Genomic DNA, 26,793 nt, shown 5'->3' with positions numbered 1-26,793 from the left:
CTGTTTGATTATGACCTGAGCCAAAGTCGGACGCTTAACAGACTGAGCCACCCAGGCGCCCCATGAACCCTTTATTTTAAAATCAAAACTTTTAGACTTTACTGAAAGATGTTAAAAGGATCCAAAATAGTCCAGTATTTACTAAAACAGTATACAGCTTTAAATTCTGAGCCCTGGCTCCAATTCCCCCTCACCAGCATGCCAATCGGTTGTTGGATTTAATTTAGAATTAGTAGACAGTGAGTAAATCAGCCCATTCTTTGACCTACATAACTCCAAGTAGACTGACCACGGATTTCTTTCCTCCCAAACTGACCACTTTTTATAGAATTGTACAGTTGTGTCACTGCTTGGCTTTAGGTGTCATTGTTTGCTTCCGGATTCGCCTGTCAAGACGGAAATTGCTCTTGATAAAAATTTAAAAGGAAAACAGTAAGTTATAAAACCTTCTTATAAAAATTTAAGTATCTTTAATATGCTTGTAAGCTTGTATTTTATTTTAATTTTTTTTTTTTTTTTTTTTTTGAGAGAGAGAGAGAGAGAGTGAGCATGAATGGGGGAAGGGCTAAGAGAGAAGAGGTAACACTGTATCTGAAGCAGGCTCCAGGTTCTGAGCTGGCAGTCTAGTGCCCAACATGGAGCTCTAACACATTAACCATGAGATCAGGACCTGAGCCGAAGTCGGACGCTCAACTGACTGAGCCACCCAGATGCCCCCTAAGATTGTATTTTAAAAGTTATATGTACATGTTCAGAGAAAAAAAAATACAGAAATAATAAACTGTATGTTAAGTACAGTTATTTTTAGTAGGTGGAATTGTAGAAAGTGTTTATTTTTTCTTTGTGGTTTTAAAATTATTTTCTGTTTCCTACAAGAACAAGTGCTGCTTTTTCAAACAAGGTGAAAAAAGCCAAGCACTAAATATTATATCAAACATTTAGCATCAAATATAAAAGCTGAAATTAAATATGGCCAAAATGACTATTGAAGTCTCCTGTTTGGACTCTTCCTTCCATCATAGACCTAAAGGATCTGCTTATATAACTTATACACTTAGGAGGAAGATATGAACTTCAGTACAAAGTATCTGGTTTTGTGTTTTTTTAATGTAAGCTGTTAACAGTAGGGTGATAAGGCTTTTTAAAAATGGCATTTACCACATCAAACTTTAAGCATAAGGTCACCAAGTCAGTGTAGCTCACATAGTATGATAAGAGGTGAAAGACAAGGGTAATGATAGCCCAGGCTGAGCACATTCTAGTTACTTCCCACCAATGATCAGGTGCCACCTGGCCCTTCCCTGAAGCTGAACTATGTCTCTCTGCCAAGTGACTCCTCAACTCTGCTTTGAAGGGGCTGGCTTCAAAAAGGTGAGACATCAGGGGCGCCTGGGTGGCTTAGTCGGTTAAGCGTCCGACTTTCGCTTAGGTCATGATCTCGCGGTTCATGGGTTCGAGCCCCGCGTTGGGCTCTGTGCTGACTGCCAGCTCAGAGCCTGGAGCCTATTTCAGAGTCTGTAGCTCCCTCTCTCTCTGACCCTCCCCTGCTCACGCTGTCTCTCTCTCTCTCTCTCCTAGAAATAAATAAAAAAACATTAAAAAAAAAATTTAAAAAGGTGAGACATCAAAATGATTTATTTTGCCTAGTTTCAAAAGGGAGAACTAGAACCATGGAGCCAGATCTAAGTACAGCTTAAGGAAGAATGCTGTGAGAGGCAAGATCAAAATCTCTGTTTCCTGGGAGAGGAAGTAAGGTGTCAGCAATAGCCTGGTCCAGTGGGGGCAGACTGAGGGAATCTCTCCACCAAAAACAGGTAACAGTGAAATCAAGAGACCATGAAGAACAAAGAGTCAAGCAGGAATCAAATCTGGTAAGAAAGAGAGTGCTGTTGCCCCAGTGGAATGGTGAGAAGCTGAGAAGCAGGAATCAAGGTGAGTAATTAACTCAGGGATAGATAATGATAGTGATGTCTTAGGCTCAGGATCAGCCACATAATTCGTGAAGCCTGGTGCAAAATGAAAAGTGCAAAGTGAAAATACAGAGTCATTTGTTAAAAAATTTTAAGAATTTTAAGATGGCACCAGCAGAGTATTAAGTCAAGTTTAGGGCTCTTGTAGCCACAATAGGAAGCTGGCTCTGCACAATAATGTTTTATCACCAGGAAAGGACGGTGGTTTTGCTGGGTTTATCATCTTTTGATGGTTTTCACTTGCTACCTCACCCATAAGTAATGTGGAGACGTGTGACGGATTAAAATGATGAGGACAAGGAAGAGATAGCCAGTCAAAATGGACTTGAAAAGTATAGTAACAGGAAATATTCAAACAGAGGCTGCATGTTACAGACAAAATTCAAGAACGGGTTGGCTATTTAGACTTGAACAATCTTAAGATCCCTTTAAACTTAGCATCAAAAGTTCTATGCTAAGTTCTGGGTGCTTAAAGTCATTTAAAAGTATCATTCAGACTATGGGTTCTATAAATCCTGAGTTTTCCACATATTCCCAATTCTCATAAATAGATGTCTTTATTCTCATAAATATTATGCTTACTTGTCAGCCAGTTCTATCTCAGAAGCATAGATGCTCTAACACAGTATTCTTTGCTGATCTGCGTAGTCTTGTGGGTAGACCCTAGAGACCTTTCACACCTGTTCCCTCATCTCTCTACATATAAGAATTAGGACTAGAACATTAGATTCTATTTCTCTGCTCGACTAAGGTTGAACCTTCTTCCTGTTTCTTCTTCCATATGAACATTTACAAACTGCAGAGGACTCATTTTCTTAACTGCTTATCTCCTCATGGTAGAGTGTATAAATCCTTCATTCCCCCTTCCTCCCTGTCTCTCTGTGTTCATGCTCTTTGCCATGTAAAATTGAAGTCCTTCCCAGTAAAAGTGAAGTATATTTCTCCCATCTCACTGATGGTGAGCTGTACTATATGGCTTATTTTGCCCATGGAACATGAGTGGGAATAGTGTGCAAGCCCCAAGTCTGGACCTTAAGAGTCCAGACTTGCCACTTCTTTACTTCTATTAATGCTATGAGAACATGCTCCGGGTGTCCCGGTGGTCAGAGGGGATAGGACAAAAGACTTGTGGAGCAGGCCTGGACCCATGCTGCAGCTTCGGACTAAGCCCAGGAAAGCAAAGTTTTAACCAGCTGAGTTTAAAGCAAGATGTAAGTATATGAGCAAGGAAAAATAGTTGTAGTTTTAAGCTACTGGTTTGTTATGCAGCATTATTGTAACAAAACCTGGTATGTTAATAAGTATGGAAGCATACATGTAATCAATTAAGGGATAGTGAACATTAAACTCGCTCATCAGCTGTGAAGAATTTTGGAATAAGTTCTGGAGTAGGTGGGCCTGGATTGACACAGAAGTACACTTGCCCTATTAAACTCAGAGCCTTCCTCTATCAGAGGGGGATAATAAGATGTACAACTTCTTGTGGTTCTTATGGGGATTGAATGAGATAATATATTCTGAGTTCTCAGCACAGTGTCTGATATATAGTAAGAGCAAAATAATTGTCAACTGTCATTGAGGTTATCCTTGAGTACACACAAAATGGCCAAGCAAGTACATGTAGAGGGGTATGAATATTTGAAATAGGAATCACCTCAAGAGGTTCAAACAATACCTGCTATCACATCAAACACAATAAAAAGGAATCGATAATCAATAATAGGAAAAGGTGAGAAGGATCCATATTTTCTGAAATCAGTACTGTGGTATAGCTGCTACAGCAACAGCTAGATCCTATCAATCTACAGGATTTACCGGAAGTGAAAGATAAAAGGCAAACTTGTTCTAGGACCCATTATTATCTATCATGGCACAGTGGGGAAAAGGAACAGATGGCCAATTATTTCTGCAACTGCAATAAATGAAGTGTTTTTATTGCGGGAGGGTGAGTTGCGATCAGCTGTCCTGCTTATGTACTGGGGGGAAAGGCCAGTGAAAACCTTGACGTGATGGAGGTTAGACACATCAATATCCACAATCTGTTCTTGGTTCACATAAATATCACAATTTTTCTTTTGCAACAATTTCTGTTACTGATTTATCAAGGACATCTGTGCCTTAAACAACGGTTTGCTTCTTTTCTGTCAATCATTTTATTTTAATTGATTATTTTTGACAGTTAAATGAGATAATACATGTGAAAAAGAGCTTTGCAAAGTGTAAAGGGATGTACTTACTGTCTGATTTTATTTAAATTGAATTGTGCAAGAAATTAAACACGGATATCTATTCCATTACAGCTCATTCCATGAGCTGTCAAACATGGGATTAGAATTTGGGGACAAACCCAAGGAAAAGGAGCAGCTGGCTAGAGGGCTGGGAGAGGGGGAATCGCCTTTCCTTCCAGAATCACTCCCTGAGGGGATAGAGATGGAAACAGGAGAACAGATAAAGGAACACTAAGCTTCAGAAGTGCTTGTTTTTCTCTCCCAAGTGTGTTTCTGCCAGAAAGAGTGACCAACTGCCACTTCAACTGAATGAAAACAAAGTATAACTTGCTACTTGGACACCAAATGGTTCCTATTGTTTCTTCTACAGTTTCCATTTCTCTTTGCAGAGCTCTGGATCTTAAGACTGTCTTAGAGATTCAGTCACCAACAAGTGACCTGAACTCAGGATACGTTTTCTCATTTTCTCTTGCCCCTCATAAGAGGGTGTGCAGTCCCGAGAGAAGTGGGCTGAGTAGGAAAATTGCTATGGGAACTTGGTCCCCTCATGTGATGCCCCAAGAAGATTGGGAAGAGTCAAAAGTGGGGCTACTGGCTCCATTTCACATTAGCTCTATGGTCATTAACAATTCAGGTTCTTGGTCCACTAAAAATGGGTAACAATAGTGCCTACTTCATGGGGATGTTTTGAGCATTAAGATAGTTCCTGAAAGACTTTAGCCCAGTGCTTGACTATGTTCACTTAACATTAGCACTGTTAGAGTCACTCCATGATAAAGAAGAGAGGGTGGTGTCTGGAGGGAAACTGGGAAGTAGGAGAGATGGCAGAAATCATGGTGAGCTGATACAAAGAAAAGACAGAACTCATTAATTTAAACTAATTCGGGTTTTGTGAAAATTGAATATCTGACAGGTCTAAGTTCTTTTGTATTATAAAGGAAGCAAATGGTAAATAAACTAGTAGTATATGGAAATTACAGGGAGAATAATTCAGTGGGGTGGGGGGTGGAGAGATACTGTTTTTAAGGACATGAGAAGAATGCACCTCGTCTTACCTATTTGATAATGTATTATACCAGTCCTATCTATTTGATAATGCAACTGAAACAGTCAAGTTAACTTCACTGCATAGATTTAAAAGAGACAAAACCTCCTTTTTAATATGTCAGCCTGGGATACCTTTATACCAATTCACAGATTTTAGTGATATTTTCCTATAAATGTGCTGTTGTACAACTCAACTAGGGAAAACAGCATTTTCAAGTCCTTTCTATACAAAAACTTTGCACAGATCCAAATAAATCATTCTCAAATAATACTGCCAGTGACTACACTGTATGAACCTTTATGAAGTAATTTTGACAATGTCCTGCCATATCTGCACAAATGATTTTTAGATACATTTAGGGCTACAGATACTAGCTGGGCCCACAGAACAAATCAACTCCATCCCTACTCTTTACAAGATAATGTGACACTTCCCCCCGCCCCCAGCTTTGGTGTCAGATTACTCATGTCGCATGCCAGAGAAAATACAATCAGATCTGGCTTGGCCTTCCATTTTATGTTCTGTCCATGTGGGCAAAGCCTTTAGGAATCATGGAGAGGTGCCACACTGAAATGTGTTCATTAGCCTGCCCCCCTGGGGTGAGTTCTCTGAATTGGTGCCCTGTCTTGCTGCCACATGGATTTCTAAGACAATAGTGACACACAGTGAAATCAGCTTCAGGCCAATGGCTTCCAGTTGCCCAAGCAGGGCATGAGGATTACTCAGGCTTTGGTCACAGCCTTGATCACTCTCTGCTTCCTCACTGAATCACAGGCAAAAGGCCAGCAATGGCATCATTTCTTAGCCATGGCTCCAGAGTCTTTGGGACATAATTGTATAGTACTCTATTTGGGAAATCTCTTCATTCCTGCTGCGAAAATATGCCTCCCTTTTCTGCCAAAAGTATGTATCCAAGCCTTTATAAAGTAGAGTTGAGAATTACAAAGTTTCTTTCATAAGCACCTTTTATCCTTTAGACCACTCTTTTGAGCTAGAGGATAAATTTGAAACAGGATAAAGAAGGAGGCAGATAAAATAGAAACAGGAAAGATATCAGGAATTTGGCAGCCAAATAGCCAGTGCTCAAATATAATTTTAAACATCTTGATCTTAGATTTTAGGTGCAAAATACATTTTCTAGCTTTTTACCTTCTTTTTTTAAATTGTAGCTCTCCCTCATAGGACATAATCTTTGCCTGGGTTATTTCATAGGGGAAAAATCTCCATAGAGCCAGCTTAGAAATAGAATGTGTGGGCAGGAGGGAAGAAAACCAGAAATAAGGCCCTAAGGATGAATCTTTGGGTCTTCCGACCTGCCTGGCTCATGAAACATATTGTGTTATATGTAGTTATTATACCATTTACATGGAAATGTAGGTCCTCAAGAGATTTGCAGAGAACCTTTAACGATTTTATGCATTTAGATATGATATACTTAGATTATACTTAGAATTAAATATAACAAAAGACAACCAGCTTGGCTCAATTGTAACAAAAGACTTGAAAGTTATTCCAAGAATGATTCTGGGCATTTCAGAAAGTTTGATTTGTAAAACACCTACTGAGTTGTCAAAACACATGGTGGTTTTTCTGTTTGTTTGAGTCAGAGCCCTGCATATTTGGTGAGATATAGCAATTCATTTCCAAACTTGGAAATTACAATATGTTTATACTTGAGTGGACAACAAGCCTTGGTGACAGCCAAGAGTTGAATTCAACCTACAAATGTATTTTGCTTATCCTGTATGCTGTTAGACATTTTATTTTTTGGAGAAATATTTAATAATTGGGAGAGTTTATACAAAAAAAAATCCCTATTTTATGGCTTCTCCTGAATACTGGCCAATCTTAGGGCTACAGTCCCACATGGAAGAATCTTTAAGAAATCTTCTATATAAATATATAGAAAGAATATATTTCATTATTGTAACCTATGGGGTCCCAGCAGCATCTGAATTTAGGACTTCTAATACAAATGATCCATACATAGAGTAAAAATTAACTTCTCAGTAAGTTATTATACAAATAGTGTGAATTATTTTCTGCATCTCTTGGCCTGGTTTAATGGTCATCCAAAATGTGAGTACACATATGTACATGCGTGAATACACACACACACACACACACACACACACAACATGGTTAAAAGGGCACTAAAATGAAAACCAAACGATATGTTACGGTTTTTTTTTTTTCAGTCCTGGCTCTGTCAGCATGACTTGGATAATATTCTGTATTGTTTATAGGACTACAAGATTCACTTGTAAAATGAACCTAGAGAGCATCCTAGCTTACCTACTAATCTGCCCCCCCAAAAATATTATTTAGAAAAATTTATTTTGGAACTTCAATGATTCAGTTTGACTTCCTTTACAATTAAAATTCATGGGGTTATTGAGGCACCTGGGTGGTTCAATTGGTTAAGTGTCTGGCTTTGGTTCAAGTCACCATCTCACGGTTCATGAGTTCAAGTCCCACATCAGGCTCTCTGTTGTCAGCGCAGAGCCCACTTCAGATCCTTGGTCCCCCTCTTTCATTCCCCCTACCTCCCCTCAAAAATAAATAAACATTTAAAAATAAGTTAAAAAAATACAGACATGGAAGCCATAACCTCAGAGATTCTGATATAATGCATCTGGGCTTGTGGCCTCTACATGTGTTTTTTTTTTTTAATTTTTTAAAATGTTTATTTATTTTTGATAGAGACAGAGGAGGGGCAGAAAGAGAGAGACACAGAAACAGAAGCAGTCTCCATGCTCTGAGCTGTCAGCACAGAGCCTAATGTGGGGCTCAAACTCACGAATTGCAAGATCATGACCTGGCCTGAAGTCAGACGCTTAGCTGACTGAGCCACCCAGGTGCCCCTCTACATGTGTTTTAAGTTGTTTGATTCCAATCATTACTAGGACTTGGAAAATATGTAAGCACGATGTAAGTGAAGAATATAACTGCTGATTGCATACTATATTTTTAGTTTGTGATCTAAATTTCGGGACCTTAGCTACTTCCTAATCTCCTAAAACCAACCATAAATTGTCTAGTGTCTATACAGCTTAGAACAATAAGTAAAAGACATAAAAATATTAAATTACATGATATTTTAACTGTCATCTATCTCTGTAGCTACCAGTAAACTACCATTTTTTTCCTTATCAAGATAATTCAGGAATATTAGTAGTAGCAATTGAAGAGGACTGCTTCCTTATCTCTTGACAAAAATACTGAATTACCATGGTAACCACTGAGATGGGACAAGATTTCTCATTAGAGGCAGAGAATAGAACCAAGCATCAGTTGGGGGAGAGGAGTCCTAATGGCCCACAAGTGATACTTTTAGCTATATTTGCATAAACTCAGGTCATTTTAGCTAAGACTTCTAAATTAAGTAATTTTGAACACTTGTCATGGTAACTTCACACATCAACTACCCATATGTGGGTTTTGTGTATTCATATTAGCAGATTTGATTATTTTTATTAAATCACCTAGTCAAGAAAATCAAACCAGTGTTAGCATGTAAGGCAAAGAAAGGAATGAAAGCTGATGCAATATTCTTTCTTTATAATAATGATAATAATAAAGACAACTTCCATTTGGTGAGGACTCAGTATACCAAATACTTCCTATATATTATGTTCTTCTTTCCTTTAACAGCACCACAAAGTAGGTATTATTTTTACAACCTATAGATGAGAAAATTTTAAAGGGTTAAATAATTTATACACCAACACATAGCTGGCAAATAGGAGAGTTAAGATGAAATCATTCTGACTCCAGAATCTTGTTCTCCAAAATAAAAACATAATATATGCCACAGTAATATAAACTGTGGTCTTCCTAGCCCCCAATTCTCTCTCAAAGGACACCAGAATCTCTTTGTGTGACAAGATGCACAGCACTGCATTGCCCTCTAAAGTTAGCAATATACAATCTTGTCAGCCCCTGAACTTATTCTCTAATTTCTTTTACTGATATTTTTTTTTTTAGCTATGCTGTCTTGCAACAAACATTATTATATAATTACCAAGAGTCAGGCACAATATTTGTTATTGTAGATATAAAGGCAAAAGGCAGCCTCTGTACTAAAGAAGTGCAAAATCTAATGACAGAGAAACAAACAAATAACCTTAATATAATATGTGGGAGTTACACAAAAGAAAGGTATTTGCAAAGGCGGGGTGGTCAGGGAAGCCATCACATCAGTGCTTTGAACTGGATCTAGTAGCGAGTAGGATTGGCAGGGAGACAGGAGAATGAAACTTTAAGCTGTGGGAACCACACTTATGCAAGAATGCAGTCATGAAATGGCTTGATGTTGCGAGTCTCTTGGGTTGGAGTTTAGTTGACAATGAGAGGAGAGGGAAGAATGAGAATGGAGAACTAGAGAGCAATTAGGGGATTATACACTACTATTATTACACTCAATTTTTACTTACTTAGCACGATGTGCCCAGCAATGTCCCAAGTACCTTACATACATTATTTCATGAGGAAGTTTACAGTTGAAGAAATTGTAACTCAGATAGATGAGTGATTTGTCTAGATCATGTAGCTTGGATAGAGGTAGAATTTGAGCTCAGATCTGATTTATTTCTAAGCATGCATTTCTCTTCTATCACATGTAGGTGTTGGGAGTTTATTGCCCAATAAGCAATGAGGAGCTGCTTGAGAATTTCTAACTACCATGTAATATGCAATGCAATGCATTTGAATTTGGGAAGGATCTCTCTGGCAGCAATGTAGAGAATTAACTGAGAGTGATATACGACTAGAAGATCAATTAAGAAGTTACTACAAGGGTCCAAGTGAGAAAAAAATAAGATCCTAGGCAGTGGTTCTCATAATTGTCTACTGGGAAGCTTTAAAAAATATATAATGCCTTGGTGCCATACGCAGAGATTCTATGTTAATTGGTCCCAGATGTGGCCTAAGCATTGACATTTTTAAGGTTCCCCAGATGATTCTATTATGCAGCCAGAGTTGAGAGCCATTGTCCTTGGCCAAGTCAATGACAGTGAGGAAAGAAATAGAAGAGATGGGCTTGAATATTATTTAGGAACTAGGGTCAACAGGACTTAGTGGTTGATTGGATGCGTGTACAGTGGTGATGGAATGAAGGGAAGATTGAGGAAAGACTCTAAGAGGACTCCTAGGTTTCTGAATTAGGAGACTGAGGGGTAGATTATGGCCCCACTAAGCAGGCCCTATTACTTTCTAACAGCAGTAAGAGAAGGTTTATGATCTCTTAAAGTAATGGTATATAGAACAGAATAATTATATTATAAAAACAATGAATTTTAACACATTTGTGATAGATTCAACATAAAACAATAAAAATAAGTACCTTTTATGTAAAAGTGGGAAAATACAATTTTTAAGACTTTTAAACTAAATCCTACCCTGCTATCTCCTAACCCTGGTGTTGACAACCTTACTTTACCTTCTCTCCAGGCAGTCTCACCATACACGGCAGCTGTAAAGATCAGGGAGAGCAGGTTGATGATAGTAATGGGCTATCACACGGCTACAATCCCAACAACTTTGATTCTACTCATAAGCACTATGAAGGGATGGACTCTACTGGTCTCCTAAGCTCAGAACCAGTCCTATAGGTAATACTGACAGCAGATGAGAAGAGGAAGCAACTTCCCGCATTAGCTGATACTGACTGATTTACACCAACCAGCAACTGAGTTAAGGGGAGAAACAACAGGTTGTTTTCACTCTGGCTGCACATTGAAATCAACTAGGAAGCTTTAAAAGATAGTGATACTTAGTTCCACTGCCAGAGACTCTCATTTTAATTAGTCTGGGTTTTCCTCAACACTGGTATTTTCTTAATGCTCTTGGGTTATGCTAATGTGAAGCCTAGGTTAAGAATCATTGCTTTAGTACCTTCATGAACCTTTCAACAAATAGACTGCATTCAAGTTAGAAAGTAGATTTTTCTGGGTTATGTAGAATGGCCAGAGAATGCCTTTCTTTTATTGGAGGAGAAGCAAAAACTACTGCACATGTTAACACTTTTGCAAGCAACGTGCTCTTATAGTGGTCAAAATTTCATAAACTTCTAGATATTACTGCCAGATGCTATGGTTTCTGACTTTTCAGACAGAAATGAACTGTCTGCACTGTAGCTCATGGTAACAGAGTCTACTCAGAGAAACAGACCTATGCCTGGTAATGTAACAAAAGGAAATTCAGTGTGGACACTAGTTTAAAAGTGTTGGAAGAGCTAAAAGGGAAAATGGGCTGAGCAGGTAACTCAGAGATGGGACAAAAAGAAGCTATGCAGCACCTAAGGAAGTGGAGAGATGAAAAGTAGGGATCGTTTTTATGGCCACATATTCTTACGGCCTGGGCTGCCTTTGAGAGGTGGGGCCTTGAACGAGTAGCTGACTGACGGGAGCTGGAACCACAGAAATGTAGCCACTGTTGGAGATGCTTTTTAGAGCTGAAAGGAAGGGAGAAAAGCCTGGCTCTTTCCTTCCACTTGCTCTCCAATCTCACATCTGTGCCTCCCATTGGCTGAAGCTAATAGGAAGCCAATTGGAAAGGGATCCTGAGAAGCATACTTCGCAGGACTTTTCACTTGGCAATACATTGCAGAGCTGGTGGCTGGGGATGGATCTTAAAGCAAATAGGCAAATGACCAGGGCTAGGATGCTGAGCCAGATTTGTCCTAGATTCTGACTGTAGATGTATTCCATACCTGCTCTTAAGTATATGTGGTACAGAATATAAAGCAACTGGAAAATTCTGAGAGTTTTCCTTTTATGCCAGGTAAATAAGAACAACTATTCTAGCGACATATGTTAGTAATTGTTCTGACATTATCAGCTTCTCAGCTAAGTTCACATTTACAGAATATATTCCAATATAAACATGTGAAAAAACATATTTGACATGAGTAAATGAAAGGAAAACTACAGATTACAAAAAGGATGAAACTTTGGATAGGTGTAGTCTCATGTGCAGAATTTTACGGATACTAAACAGTTAGCAATAGGGTAACAGCTGCATTGAGGGTGCTATTTTCAGATAAGTGGTAAGTCTCATTTTCACAAGCCAATTTGCAAAGAGTAACATTTAGAAGAATAATTTTTCCCCACTCAAAAACTACCTTGGCTACATGTACTGAAAAATAATTAAGAGTGAAATTGTCTTTATGCAAACCTGTCACTGAAGGGGCCATATAGGCTTCAATTCCAGGACTACCTATCTACCTATTGGTGGCCATCTATATATACTATTTGGAATGGTCTTATTCCAAAACAGCATCCTTGGTTAAGACAGAGGAGTCTGGTCCCAGATGAGCCATCTGGCTGGAACACTGATGAGAGGCACACCTTGATGAATTTGAACTAAGCCATATGTGCAGATCCAACAACTGTACCATTTTCCTCTGGAAGCATTAGTCTGAGTCAGGTGGAAAAACTGATTATTTTCCTATCCCCCACTATGAACTTTAAGAAGATTAGAAAGAACAAGATAAATCTGAGAGGAATGTAATTTAGTCTTAGTTGTCTATTCATGAGTTTATTCTAATTGAGATGACGATTACAGTGGATTAAGCCCAATGATTTTACAGTGGTTTCTTTTTTCAAAATGGAATTTCTCCAGAACTTGGTAGTTTGCCTTCTTAAAGTACAAGTAAGTACAACCAAAACATTAAAAATCTTCACATTAAGATGAACTTGGCCTAATCCTATTCCATTACACATACAACATTTATTTGACCTGTACCTCTGTGTATTTCTTCAAGAATGAATTTTCCTGTGATCAGTTTCAAACAAATGCAGAGCATTAAAAGAGTTAGGTTAATCTGAAAATATGGGAGTCCTTTATCAGCATCTTATGGAGCACATGGTATCTCTTTCAGATCCTGGCTTCCAAGAAGAGATAATAAGAGTCCTTGTCTTGACAGGTTGATTTTCTTTGCCTAGGCTCAACCAATAGTGATAATAAGTAGAGGCACTAGGTGTACTATGTGTGTCTATGGTTTGCATACTAAATGCTAATGGTGTGTGAATTACCAGGAAATCCTGATATGGTCCAACCAACCAAATATCCAATAGGATTTTTTGTTGGGTTTCCTGTTTGTTGTGCCCCTCATTTTCACGATGGCAAAATGTAAGGTTTTAAAATATTTAAATTTGGGGGCGCCTGGCTGGCTCAGTTGGTTGAGCATCTGACTCTTGATTTCAGCTCAGGTCATGATCCCAGGCTTGTAGGATTGAGTCTTGCTTTGGGCTACATGCTGAGTGTGGAGCCTGATTAAGATTCTCTCTTTCCCTCTGCCCCTCTCCCCTGCTTATACCTACACACTCTCTCAAAAATAAAATAAAATAAAATAAAAAAATACTTAAATTTTATGTTGTTCAAGACTTTAATCAACTGATTGGTGTAAACTCCCCTTCATCTTTTATCTGCTCCTGCACTTTGGGGGAGTAACAAGGACCAGACCAGAGTTATTGTTGTGTGTCAAAGAATTTATTAATTTATTTTACAGCAAGACCTATGACATGGGCCCCTCTGTCACAGGCAATGGAAACAGGCAATCCCCACTGAGGAAAGAAATCATTCAGAAGTTTCTCTGTAACTAAATACAATCAACTTTCCTGTAAGGATAGTCTTTTCTTCATCTGGACATTTACACAAATATGCAAAACCCATAGCCACTTTTAACTTTTATCTCTCTTTTGACTCCACCTAGGTTTCCAATGAGATAGTCCCCAGTTCACTGTGGAAATTAGGTTTTTTATATGCACTTCCTTCCACACATGTGACATTGTAATAAAAAGTGGTTTGTTGTTCTTAATAATCTCATTTGGCTCCAGTATACATCTTTGAGATAATTCCCTTGTTACCTGGTCATATTCTAAAAGTGTGCAAACCATATTATGCTTCTCTAATCTAAATGATGCAAAGAAGCAGATCTTTACTTTCCATTATATTTTATAGACACTAGTTTTTATTAATTGACATAAATATACCATCCTTAAACTTTTGATTTTTTTTCAGTTTAAATTTCATTCTCTTCAGATTTTATAGCCTGCTTCTTCCTAAAACCTTGTTTGGAAATAAACATATCAATACATTAAAATGGCAAATTTTCCCCCACACTATTCTTTACTCTCTAACATCCTCTCATTATTTATTATACTTTATTTTTAAACTTCATTTTCATGTAGTTCAGGGGATATAGCCATAGAGTTACATCTTAAGGACTGGGAAGTTTTTAATCACTAAATGTTTTCTAACCAGTTTAATGACCAAGAAACTATTCACCCCAATCTATATTTTAATCATTCACAGTGGAATATCAAACCAAAGAGTTGTGGGACATGTCATTGATACAAGTTACACAACAGAATATTGGGACTCCATTAGATATTAGTAGACATTCTTAAATTAATTAGTTCAAAACTACCTTTCAGAACCATGGACAGCTATATCAAACTCGTGCTGATCTCAAAAATTGGGATTGTATAATGAAAAATCTAAAGGCTTTTAATCATATAGACTTGCTTAATGCTTAGAAGTTTTAAACATCTTAGTTACCCTTAGGAGAATTATGCAGCACATTGGGGTCTGAGCTAATCCTTCAGAAAGCTTGCCTATGGACATAAAGTCAGAGTCTACTAACATTAGTAAATTAGCCAAGCACACTATTAGAGCCCTCATAGCACTTAGGAGACTCATCTGAGGGGTCTTTATATATTTATCTCTCCCAAAGAGACTAATATCCTGGGAAAGTTTAGTGACCCTTGGCTTTGACCTAATGATAGCAAATTTTGAGGCTATATAACTTAGTCTAATAGAATGTATTAATTCTATGCAATTTTGTGTGAGTACATTAGTAAAAGTTAAAGAGAGGAGACAATAGAAGTGGGAAAGGTGGAAAATTTAGAGGTATTTAGAGATTTGTGGTCAGTTTGATCTAAAATATCATGGGAGCCAGTGAAAGGAAAGAAGAAAAAAGAAAAATGTAGTCATGGCAATATGCAAAAAAATGTTATTTTACCTCTGTCACTAGACATATGAATATTTCATTATTAGATAAAAATCATCCTATATAGTATTTATTAGGTTATTCCATGTTTTTTTGATAAACTTTTATCACCCAAAATAAAATGTGAGCATAAGGGACCTGGATTAGATTCTTAGCATATTTCACTCAACTGGTTATGCTGGATTTCTATTATCTACCCTCTTTCTCCTCTGTCCAACTTACCCACTGTTATATTCTTGTGGATCTTTTTTTATTAGGAATGTTCCCTTTCATGTGAAAATGTAGCTGGTGTCTCTTTGGAAAGGAAATAAGACTAATTGACTACTTTGGCAATCGCTTAGTCCTGAGTCTAGCAGGAAGGGCTGGGTTTTGGCAGGAAAGAGAAATGTTCAAATTCCCAAGCTGTCAGCTAGCAGATGTATGTTTGAATAGGAGAACAAAGAACCTTCTGGAACAAAGTTGAGGGCCTTGGGTGTGTTGTCATTTGGAAGGGGAATCTGTTTCAGCTCAGAAATAAATGCTCAACTCCATGTGTTCTGACTTTCTGCACCAGTCCCCTCACCTCACCTCTGCAACCCTGTGCCTCCAGCCTGCTGAGAAAATATCACTCTAAAGGGGACACATATGGCTACAAATTCAAATTTTCACCCTGTCACACGCCTGTGCATCTTTATTATTGAGCTAATTACATTAGGCAGCATCAGGTGCTTTCCACCTGTCCTTTCTTTGTTCTGTGTCACAATCCCATCTCCCAATTTCCAACAAGGCCAAGTTTGGGAAGGCCACTGACTGTCCTCTGGCCTCAGTCAATACCAAGAAGCTACCATTCCCTACACAAAGAGCCAGCAACCTATTTCCTGGCATTTGGCTTCTACTAGAAGAAACCCTCTTTTCATTCTCTTTCATCTTTATGGTACTAAGGGGAAACATAAAAAACTGGTATGGCTTTGAAAGATCTTTAGATATTATTGATGCCATATTATTTTTAGCAAACCTATAAACTGTTTATAAACTTTTTCTACATAGTAAAATCCATTGTAGCTTCAAATCTTACCCACACTCAGACAACCTCTCACCCCCTCCAGTTGTCCCTCCCTTAGTCTAAATCACCATCAGATCTCACCTGTAATGTCTTTGCCTTCCAAGTAGCCTTTGGAATTTACCTTTGTTCCACTTCAATCTAATCTCAATCCAGCAGCCAGGGGGATTTTGTCATATCACACCACATCTCTGTTAGAGCCCAGCACACAGATGAAAAGTAAAATCCTTACAGTTGTTCATAATGTTCTGTAGGGCCTGGTCCGCCAACTCTCTGGCCTCATCTCCTAATTATTTTTTCCTTAGGGCCACTCAACTCCAGACGTGCTGTCATTGATGGTTACTACACATGCTCCTACTGCAAGGTCTTTGCATTGTTCTTCCCTGAGAGAGCCCCAAAACTCAACTGCTCCCTTTTTACCCTGCACATTTTTCCTTCCCTGCTTTTTTTCCCTCTTTAGCATTCATCATTATACATTGTACTTCTTTATATTGTTTATTGTCTTGCCTGTTATAATGCAAGTTTCATTTCTCTCCAATTACCCTATGTTAGCCTCTCCTGCTAGCATTTGGCATTCTTTGGCATATTTAACTTGATATCTTTTCATCAAAACTAGCACTTTGGTTTTTGCCTTTCCCAGCTTTGTTGAGATATAACTGACATATAGCATTGTATAAGTTCAAGTTGTACAACAATATGTTAATTTGGTCACTTACATATTGCAAAATGATTACCACCATAGCATCAGCTAACACATCCATCACCTCACATTGTTACCTTTTTTCTGTGTGGCAAGAACACTTAAGATCTACTCTCTTAGGAACTTCCAAATATACAATACAGTATTATTAACTAGAGTCACCATGCTATACATCAGATTCCCAGAACTTATCCATCTTATAATTAAAACTTGTACCCTTTGACCAATAACTCCCCATTTAAAGCTACCCTTTTGAATCCTCCTCCCCCCACACAGGTCCAACTTCAATGTCTTTTCAATCCATACCAAACATATAAAAATAGCAAAAATCCTTCATATAATCAGGAAAAAGGGAAATATTCTAAGGGAGAATGGATTTTCACTGGGCAAGTCTGTGTAAGAGGTAAAGAAGTGTAGGATAATAGAAGGCTAAAATATTACTTAATGCAGAAAAGTGATGGGAAAGACACCTACCCAGAACAGATGATCTCCAAACACCTACTGTGAAAGCAAGGAAAACAGACAAGTTCCTACCAATTCTGATGAACTTCTCACAGTGATATAACTTTTGGAAAATCTCAGGCTTTCTGGTCTTTGGATATTTCCTGTCTGATGCGGTCTACTTTTGTGCATACTTTTACCTTCTTAGAGTCATTCTGAATGAGAGCCATTTAAAATCAACATAGAAAGAACTGTCTTTACTTATGTCTCCAGTCCCTTAGTGATTAAGTGGACCCTTATGAGACTGCTTATATTATCAACCATCCTTTTACCTGTGACTTTGGGTCCACACCTTTTTCTAAGTTTTCTTCTGAGAAAGTGAATGAATGGGAGTGCCTCTTATTAGACTTTTTCCAATCTGGGGCATAACCTCATGCCCAATAATTCATAGGAGTATGCTTTTTCCAACTCCTGCTCATAAATAAAGTTAATTTGTCAAATACTTTTACATTAGCCAGAAGTTCAAACTAGTTAAGATGAAGAGTTAACCCCAAACACCACTACCTTAGATTATTTTTGTTCATGTACCCTTTTTAATAATTTTGAAAAATCATTATTGCCTCAAAGATTTTTTATTTTCAAGGGGAAAATCATTATGATATTAAATAGTTACAAAGCATTTAATTTCTGGCACAGTGTAAGAACTGACATTTAAAAAGGAAACTATTACAACATTCTTCTAAATGTTTCATGAGAAATCGAATGCTTGAATTTGATAACTACCATAATCCTTTTAAAGTATATTAAACTATTCTCTACCACCTAGAAATTTTCTATATTTCCGCTTTTCTTTGTTAAGTCATATTTCTATTCTACCATGCCCTCCTAGATATTTATCTTTCTATATTTTGTGCTTGAAAACATTTTGTTGATCATATCATTCTAATCTATAACAAAATATGCACAGGATTTAAATTTAAATTTTTACTTTTCTCTAACCATGAGATTTTAAATGTTATGCTTTTTTACGGATTGGGTTACAATTATAATTTTTAGTAACATATCCTTGATCAAAACAGCATAAGTATATTACAAATGTCAGTGAACTAAACATGAAAGGTAAACTTTTAATTGAAAAATCTTTAAATGAGATGAATAATAATCAAACTTTTCTTAGGCTTTTAGTGAAAGGCAACTGCATTTATTGCTAAAAACTGTCTACACACTATAATCTAAAACATTGTATAATAGGAAATTTTATGAGGACTGACTGTAATTGGAATACTTTACATAATATTATAAATGTTAATCTCCAAGCTCTACCCCCAAGAAATTCTGATGTAGTAGTTCATCCCCACCCCCCCAACCCCTTATACTTCGGAAAGCAGTAGAACCTACTGAAGATGTGGGTCCTAATTCTAAGTGTGAAGGATAACCCCCTTGAAAGATTTAAGTTAAAGGCTGACATGCTCAGGACCATGGAAGGAGCAGTGAAGAGTGTGTTATGGGGGACCAGAAGAGGGTAGAGAGATACCAGCTGGGTATATCTTAGTAGTCTAGGCAGGAAATGGTGGTGGCTTAGCACAGGGTGGGAGTATTCATGATGGAAATAGATAGGTGCAAAACATATTTTAAAGGTAGAGCTAAACACAGTATGGTGATTAAATGAATGTGGAAGGGGATGTAGAAACAAGTGTCGATGGTGACTCTCAGATTTCTGGCTTAAGAAACTGAGTAATGATAGTTACTGAAATATGGAATACTGAAAGTGGGGCAGTTTAGGAAGGAGAGAAGGATCACGGGCCCATTTCGGACATGTCTGTTGCTTAGATATTCATGAAATTCTAGTTGGTCAGCTACAGCAGCATGCGTCTCAGAAAGCTGGTACAAACTAAAGCACTAGCCCTCAAACTTTAGCATCAGAATTGGCTATGGAGCTTGTTCAAACACAGATTACTAGACCCCACCCTCAGGATTTCTGATTTTATACATCTGGGAGACTAGGGGCAGGAACTTGAATTTTTAACAAGGATCCAGAAGATGTTACTGTTGACTCAGGGATCAGATTTTCAGAACAATAGAGATAGAGCTTGTATTTGGGAGTCACCTGGAACATGGATGATATCTGAAGCCATAGCAATTGATGAGGTTACTGAGGAAAGAGGCCAGAAATGGAACTATATAAAGCTTCAAAATTTAAAACATTAGTGGATGAATTGAGTATCCTACAGATAGTGAGAAGATGAGACTGAGAGTATGAACAAAGTAAGTGGCTTTCACTCCTGTGACCTCTTATAGGTCTTTGTAGCCCTATAGAATTTGCTATACCTAGTCCTAAGGAAATAAAACAAAATAATGAATAAGTGTACTCTGGAAGCAGATACTACCATCTGGGACTGAAAAATCCAACATTTGCTTTCTGCTTCCCTCAGCTGAAAATTATGAAGCCAAATTAGGACACAAAAGCTGAGGAATTTAGGTTTGTTAAAAGGATAGATACATCTCTTAGAAGGAACACAACATCCATCCAAATTACTAAGGATCATCAATATGCAAAGAAGTCATTTGAAATCTCATCTGGCCCTGTGGGTTCTATTTCTATTATGCCTGTATTTAGTGGTGGACTACCTCTGTGTCTTCGGAATGTTAACGATGGTGCTTGGTCTTGAAAGGGAAAGAAATGCTGCATGCCTTCTCCCTGCCCCCTTACCGAAGGGCCCAACACTCTTCCTGACGTATGCTTCCTTTTTCACTGTTTCCAGTTCACTCAATCCTTTTCTCGTAAACTTGAAAATATTAGCCACATGGTTTATTTACGAATGTTTCATGGAGGGATATCCAAGCATTTCTCATATTTCTTAAGAAAAATTAACTTCCAACCCTACCAGGGTCTTTTGTGACATCAAGAAAGGCCATTTGGCCTGTTGGGCCACATACTTGTCTCAACATCCAGTAACATCTATTGCACGACTCAAGGCCCCAGTTGAGAATGCAGTTATTTCTGTTACCATCAACTCCCAGAGACAAAGGGAACATTTTGTTAGTGACTCTCTTCTTCACATTCACAAGGTTAGTCTGGAGGTAATTTTAGCATCTCTGATCATGGGTAGAATTCACTTAAGCTTCTGACATTTTCTGGCTCTTTGTAACCCCATGGGCCAGGACTGCCCACACATAACAGGTGATTTGCCCACACAAAGAAAGCACAAAACAGTTTCTGCCTTAACAATGAAGTCCTCCAGCCATATTTTCTGATGTTTTCCCTTGTTGCCAATCTGTCCTGTCATTCTCTGGATCCTGCCTAATAATCCTCCCCTGTACATGGATGGAACAGCCTGCCAGCCTGCCCACCCATCTCTCCATCAGGCCCAACCATCCACCCACCTGCCTGCTTGTCTGCCCACCTGCTCGCCTGAGCTATGGATCGGGCTTTGTTCATCTGACACATGATTTTTCTTTGTTCTATTTTGTTTCTGTTTTTGTAGAGAATAAACTTTGCAGAGTTTTTGTTTTGTTTTTCCAATTTGAGCAAATGTGACCCACAACATCTCCCTCACCTTTTGCTTTAGTTTCAGTTATAAGTAGCAAGTATGAAATCAATGTTCTCCTGAAACTCATGCTATGCAATAAATATGAAACTATTTTTAGTAAATTGGACATTTTAAAAATTCAGCTTTAGTTGAAATTTAAAGGGTTTCTGGGATAAACATTTACATATTGAAAAGGATTCATTTATGCTATGAATCCTTTCCTAATGTATAGTTTTCATACCTTTAGACGGATCTTCTTAAAGTGGACCACTCCAGCAGCTTGAGCATAACTTCTGTCATTCATAATCCTTCTCATCTATGGAAGGAGGATAATTTCACTATTACTGGTCATTACCATAGCATTTACCAGTATAGAACTATATTGAATAGAGAAAGCCCTCTCCACAGCCTCCCAGCTGTGAAAGCCTACAGGGTTCAATCCTGAACTGGTGTCTTCTGGATGACATAAATGTCAAGAGTCATAAATTTCTATGTTGAAGATGTTTTCTGCCTGAAGGTCCCAACAATCTAGAGTAATACCAGGACTCTATACATAAAACAAGCACAATGTGGTACAATGAAACCAATCATTTCTGTCAAGTTAATGAATATGCCAACTGAGAAATGAAAAGTCCATCTGCAGCAACTGGTACTGTCTGAAATGAGTGCATCAGCTGTGCCCCAGTTTAATGCACAGGCTGAATATAGAAATGGCCTATATACCGCTAACATTTTCTTCCACACAAAGAAGACTATGATTTTGTTTACATGACAGCCAAAGGAGGGTATTCTTTCCTTCTTAGAGTCATCAAAGTGCTCCACATTTTCCTATATTTTCCAGTGCCCCTATAGCAACAAGTCCTTTGAATCCTCATTTTAAAGATATGTTATTAAAAATAAAACCAACCAGTTGTTTATTCCTCCGATCTAGGTTTCTGGGAAACAAACTGCTGGACTCTGGAGCTTACTGATGATGTAATAGGCTCAGAACAAACATGGGGCTAGTCCGCCATGGCAGTTACATATGAGCAGAATATATTAAAGAGTGTCAATTTTCATCATCTAGTAGATAATTAAGTTTCAGTATGTCTATATTTTAAACTTACTTTTAAAAGATACTGAATCATAACTATCCTGGGGTCAGGGAGTACATCAAATATACGTTTGTAATTCCCATAGTACATCCTATAGAGAACTGCACATAACAGGTGCACAATTAATCCCTAAGATAGCCATAGAATATCAAAGTTGAACCCCAGGGAACCCTTAAAAATGTATTGGTCCAACATTTTTCTGAAGTTTTCTTTCCTTCCTTCTTTCTTTCTTTTCTTTCTTTCTTTCTTTCTTTTCTTTCTTTCTTTTCTGTCTTTCTGTCTTTCTTTCTTTCTTTCTTTCTTTCTTTCTTTCTTTCTTTCTTTCTTTCTTTCTTTCTTTCCTTCCTTCCTTCCTTCCTTCCTCTCTCTCTCTCTTTCCCTCCCTTCCTCCCTTCCTCCCTTCCTTCCTTCCTTCCTATTGAGAGAGAGAGAGAGATTGAGAATGAGTAGAGGAAGGGCAAAGATAGAGAGAGAATCTGAAGCAGTCTCCATGTTGTCAGAGCAGAGCCTGACCCAGGGCTCAAACTCATGAACTGTGAGATCATGACCTGAACTGAACTCAAGAGTCAGATACTCAATTGACTGAACCACTCAGGTGCCCTTGAAGTATGAATTCTTTTAAATATCTGACACAAAACATCTGCTCAGTCTTTTCATGGATGCTTCTAAAGTTAGGGAAGTCACTGCCTTCTAGGCAAGTCCATTCAAAGTTGGGGAGTTTTGACTTACTTAATGAAAAAAGGTATAAAACAAACACTAGAGAAATACAGAAAAGTATATCCAGTAGATGGATAGCACTCTCGTGATCAAAATCAACATGTTAAACTCCATGATCAATTATTATAATCAGCTCCTTGCATGTATCTACAATTCGCTTGCCTCTCTTTAGCTGTATTCTACTCCATTGACTAAATAACAACCCTGCTGAAGTACATCTCTCCAACCGTCCATGCTTGCACATTCTGCTGTACATGTATGAGTAAAATACAGATCTAGGATAATTGGTCACCCTTTAAATTCATGAACCTCAGAGGGATCCTAAGGATGTACGACATTCTACCCTTGACCAATTACTTCTCCCACTCTTCTGAATGACTTTCAGGCCTCTCTTCTTTCCTCAAAACTTCAAGTATTCTCCCCATCCCTATTTACAGTGGATCACCTTGCTTCCTATTTCACTGGAAAAAAAAATAGATGTACTACAAAGAGAAATTCCTCATTTCCCGAACTGTATCTATCCAACTACTGGCATCTCTGCTCATAAAGCATCCTTGAACCAAGGCTAATCCCTCCAGTTATATATTAGCTCCAACCTCTTTTGACTTTTAAGGTTTTATCATCAATTTCCCCCTCCCTACTTGGATCATTACCCTGCATATACACATGGTAATATTTCCCTCAACCCTTTCTATATCCTCTTCCTGCTTCTGCTATCTCATTTTTCTCATTCTTTTTACAACAAAACTCTTTGAAAAAAAACTGTCTATACTCTGCAGCTCTTTTTTCCTTCCACACCCCTTCAAACCATTTCAGTCACACTTTCCCCTATATCATCATTACAAGGACTATTTTCTTAACAAAATTATTTTGTCAAGTACATATCATCATCATTTTTAATAATCTCTTAATAGCATTTGTCAGGGACACGTGGGTGGCTCAGTTGGTTAAGCATTGGACATTGGCTTAGGTCATGATCTCATGGTTCATGAGTTCAAGTCCCTCTTTGGGCTCTGTGCTGACTATGCAGAGCCTGCTTGGGATTCTCTCTCTCTCTCTGTCCCTCCCCCCACTTGCTCTCACTCTTTCTCTCTCAAAATAAATAAACAAAAAAAAAATTGCATTTGGCATAGTTGATAACTCTCCCTTTCTCTAAATATTTTCTTCACTTGGTGAGGTAGCTGTGATCAGTTCTTTTCCTTCCTTTAAGTCCATGCCACTCCCCTGCTAAGAAATAGTGTCTATTCCTCCACTTCCTTGAATCTAAGCTAGTCTGTCATTGCTTTGACTAACAGAATATGCTTTGACTAATAGAAATAACACTTTAAGTTCCAGATCTAACTTTTAAGAGGACTGGCAGTTCCTGTTTCTTGCCCCCTTGAACCCTGAGCTAAGAAAGCCAGGAGGCCACATGGAACAGTACTGAGGTGCCAGACATGTGAGTAAAAAAATAACTTTGGTCTTTCAGCCCAGTCAAGCCTTCAATGACTACAGATCCAGTCAAGATCTGACTTCAGCCAGATGTGTAAAGCCTTCATGATGGGGCCCCTGGTACCTGTCCGACACATCCTGTCACCCTTCCTCTTTGCTCATTCTGCTCTATCATGTTGGTTTCCTTGACACCCCTCAAATGTGCCCAGCTTGTCCCAACTTCAGAGGGCCTTTGCCTTGGCCTTCTGCCTTCAACATTCTTCCCCTTAACAGCAGCCCCTCCCCTCCTTTCAGGGTTTGTTTTGTTTTGTTTTCTTTTTTTTTTTTTGAGTTTATTTATTTATTTTGAGAGAGAGAGAAAGAGATTAAGGAGAGGAGGAGCAGAGAGAGAGGGAGACAGAGAATCCCAAGGAGGCTCTGCGCTGTCAGCACAGAGCCTGATGTGGGGCTTGAACTCAGGAACCATGAGATCACCTGAGCTGAAATGAAGAGTCAGAGGCTCAGCTGACTGAGCCACTCAGGCACCACTTCCCTTTCAGTGTTGATGCAAATATCAACTCCTCTGCTAGACCTTTTCTTATCACTCTCTCTAAAATTACTATTCCCAAGACACTTCATATTCCTTTTACCTATTTTATTTTTCTTCTTAGCACTTGTCACTAAAATAGTGTATATTTGCTTACTTTTCCTGTTATTTATCTACACCACTCTAATGCACACTCCAGGAAGGAGCAGATTTTTGTCTGCTTCATTCTGTTGTTTCTCAGCACCTAGAGAACACTGTCTGTTACCTAGAAGATGCTCAGTAAGTACTCATTGAATGAACAAATACATTATTTTTCTGAAATAAAATAAACACACATGAGTTGAATTTCACTGTCTGGCACATATAAATTGCCCAATAAATATCCACCGAATTAATGAATTATTTTCCTAAGATTTAAAACACAAAATACATGAGCAAAAATTTCATTGCAGTGAATTAGAGACACTGTTTCACTGCAAATGTGGAGAGTATATCATTCTGCAAGTAGATCATAACTGGGGCTGTTTCTCACATAGATATTTTCAAAATAATGGTATATTCTTCAACCTTCATGTGTGATGTCTGTTTCTTATCACTAATATATTGGATAGCCTATCTTTGACTGCTAATCATAATAGAATTCAATTAAAATACATTAAAGGGGAAATTCCCTACCTTATTTCTTGGCAGAAGAAAACGACTCCAACTCATTCATTCACTTTGTGATGAAGTTCATTTGTTCAGGTAGTATATCAGACTTAAATGAGAGAAAGAAAAAGGGAAAAAAGGATAAGCTTAAGCATTTAAACTCTCTTTTCTTAATTCCTATAGATGGAGAAGGTACATCTTTAGTCACTCGAGCCCTGTAGTTTCTGATGCCAAAAATTCCACTCCTCGTTCCTCCCACTCTTCTTGACATATATTTAAAACAGCCAAATGCAAAAGGAACTCACCATATCTTCACAAGGGGAGGAAGCTGTGCATTCCCTTTACTGTATCCTGGGATATTTTTAGCACATTTAAAGAACAGATTTTGACAATAGCAAAATAGGGCTGTTTGAGAACTAGTTATTTAAACCCCTGCTGAATGTATCCTGACAAAAATTAGAGAGTTTTATTAATTAGATAGCCTGAGGAGAGAATTAAAATCTTGAATCACCACCCTGTGTGCCAAAATAAGTTGAAATCTTCAAACTTAGGCTTGTAATTAGAAGGTCCTAGGGAGAGAGCCAGGGTATTCACTATTCATATCGAGGAACCTGGCTGGCAGCACACGTTAGTGAGAGAAACTGTAGCAGCCAGTTCAGAATGACAAAGAAAAAAAATGGGTGTCATTGAAAATCTGTGCACCTGACTTCAATCTCCAAGAAACCAGGACAAGGAGTTGGAATTTACTGCTTTGAAAAACAGAGGACTGTGACATTGTCTTTCCAATTTACACTGAAGCCTTGGTGCCATTATCTGCACAAAGGGTAGAAAAGGCAAAGTTTAATTGCCCCACTGCTTTCTTAAGGATAAAAAGGTAGGGATGAGAAATCAATGGAATCCTTTCCCAAGCTCCAGCAGGCAATATTTTTATCTAATAATCTGTACTGGAGCTCCAGTGATTTTCATGCAACTTCAAATATTCTCTAGAATAAAGTACCATGTTGTAGCTCCCATAAATGAGAATGCTTACTTTTCAAAAATATGACATTTTTGAAATCATTTGCATTTTAAAGGTCTAAGGAATTTTAATCACTGATCAGTTTTAACCCACGTTTCCTGCAAGCGAACATGAGCATACACCCTCGACTTTGCCATCCTCATAAAAATTCTCTGTTAAGCTCTGGCTTTCATGTGTTTTTAAAATGGCTCAGCCCCCCTGCAGCTCTCATTGGCCTGCTTTCCCAAGTGGTCCCCCTGCTTGGAAGATGAAAGGCCCTCTCCACCTCAGCCAGGGCTCACTTCCGCTTACACACTAGTGGAAAATAACTTAAAGATGGAACAGGAATTGACTATACAGGCTGACCTTGAGCTGGCACAATGCATTTCCTCACAGGGGCTTTTCAGTT

General features: G+C 38.2%; 1 protein-coding gene across 1 annotated transcript in view; it reads right to left on the bottom strand.

Moving 5' to 3' along the window:
- The window catches only part of CTTNBP2 (cortactin binding protein 2), a 301,900-nt gene that overhangs the window by 274,503 nt on the left and 604 nt on the right, over window positions 1-26,793 (bottom strand). Inside the window, exons 2-3 of the mRNA XM_077765846.1 lie at window positions 25,415-25,496; window positions 21,213-21,287 (exon numbers count right to left, since the gene is read on the bottom strand). Coding sequence (XP_077621972.1) covers window positions 21,213-21,287; window positions 25,415-25,450 — 111 coding nt within the window. The 5' untranslated portion in view covers window positions 25,451-25,496. The remainder of the gene's footprint in view (window positions 1-21,212; window positions 21,288-25,414; window positions 25,497-26,793) is intronic.

The sequence above is a fragment of the Crocuta crocuta genome, unplaced genomic scaffold, assembly GCF_008692635.1.
Source record: "Crocuta crocuta isolate KB4526 unplaced genomic scaffold, BGI_CrCroc_1.0 scaffold742, whole genome shotgun sequence".
NCBI lineage: Eukaryota > Metazoa > Chordata > Mammalia > Carnivora > Hyaenidae > Crocuta > Crocuta crocuta.
This window is presented reverse-complemented; position numbering and strand designations above follow the sequence as displayed.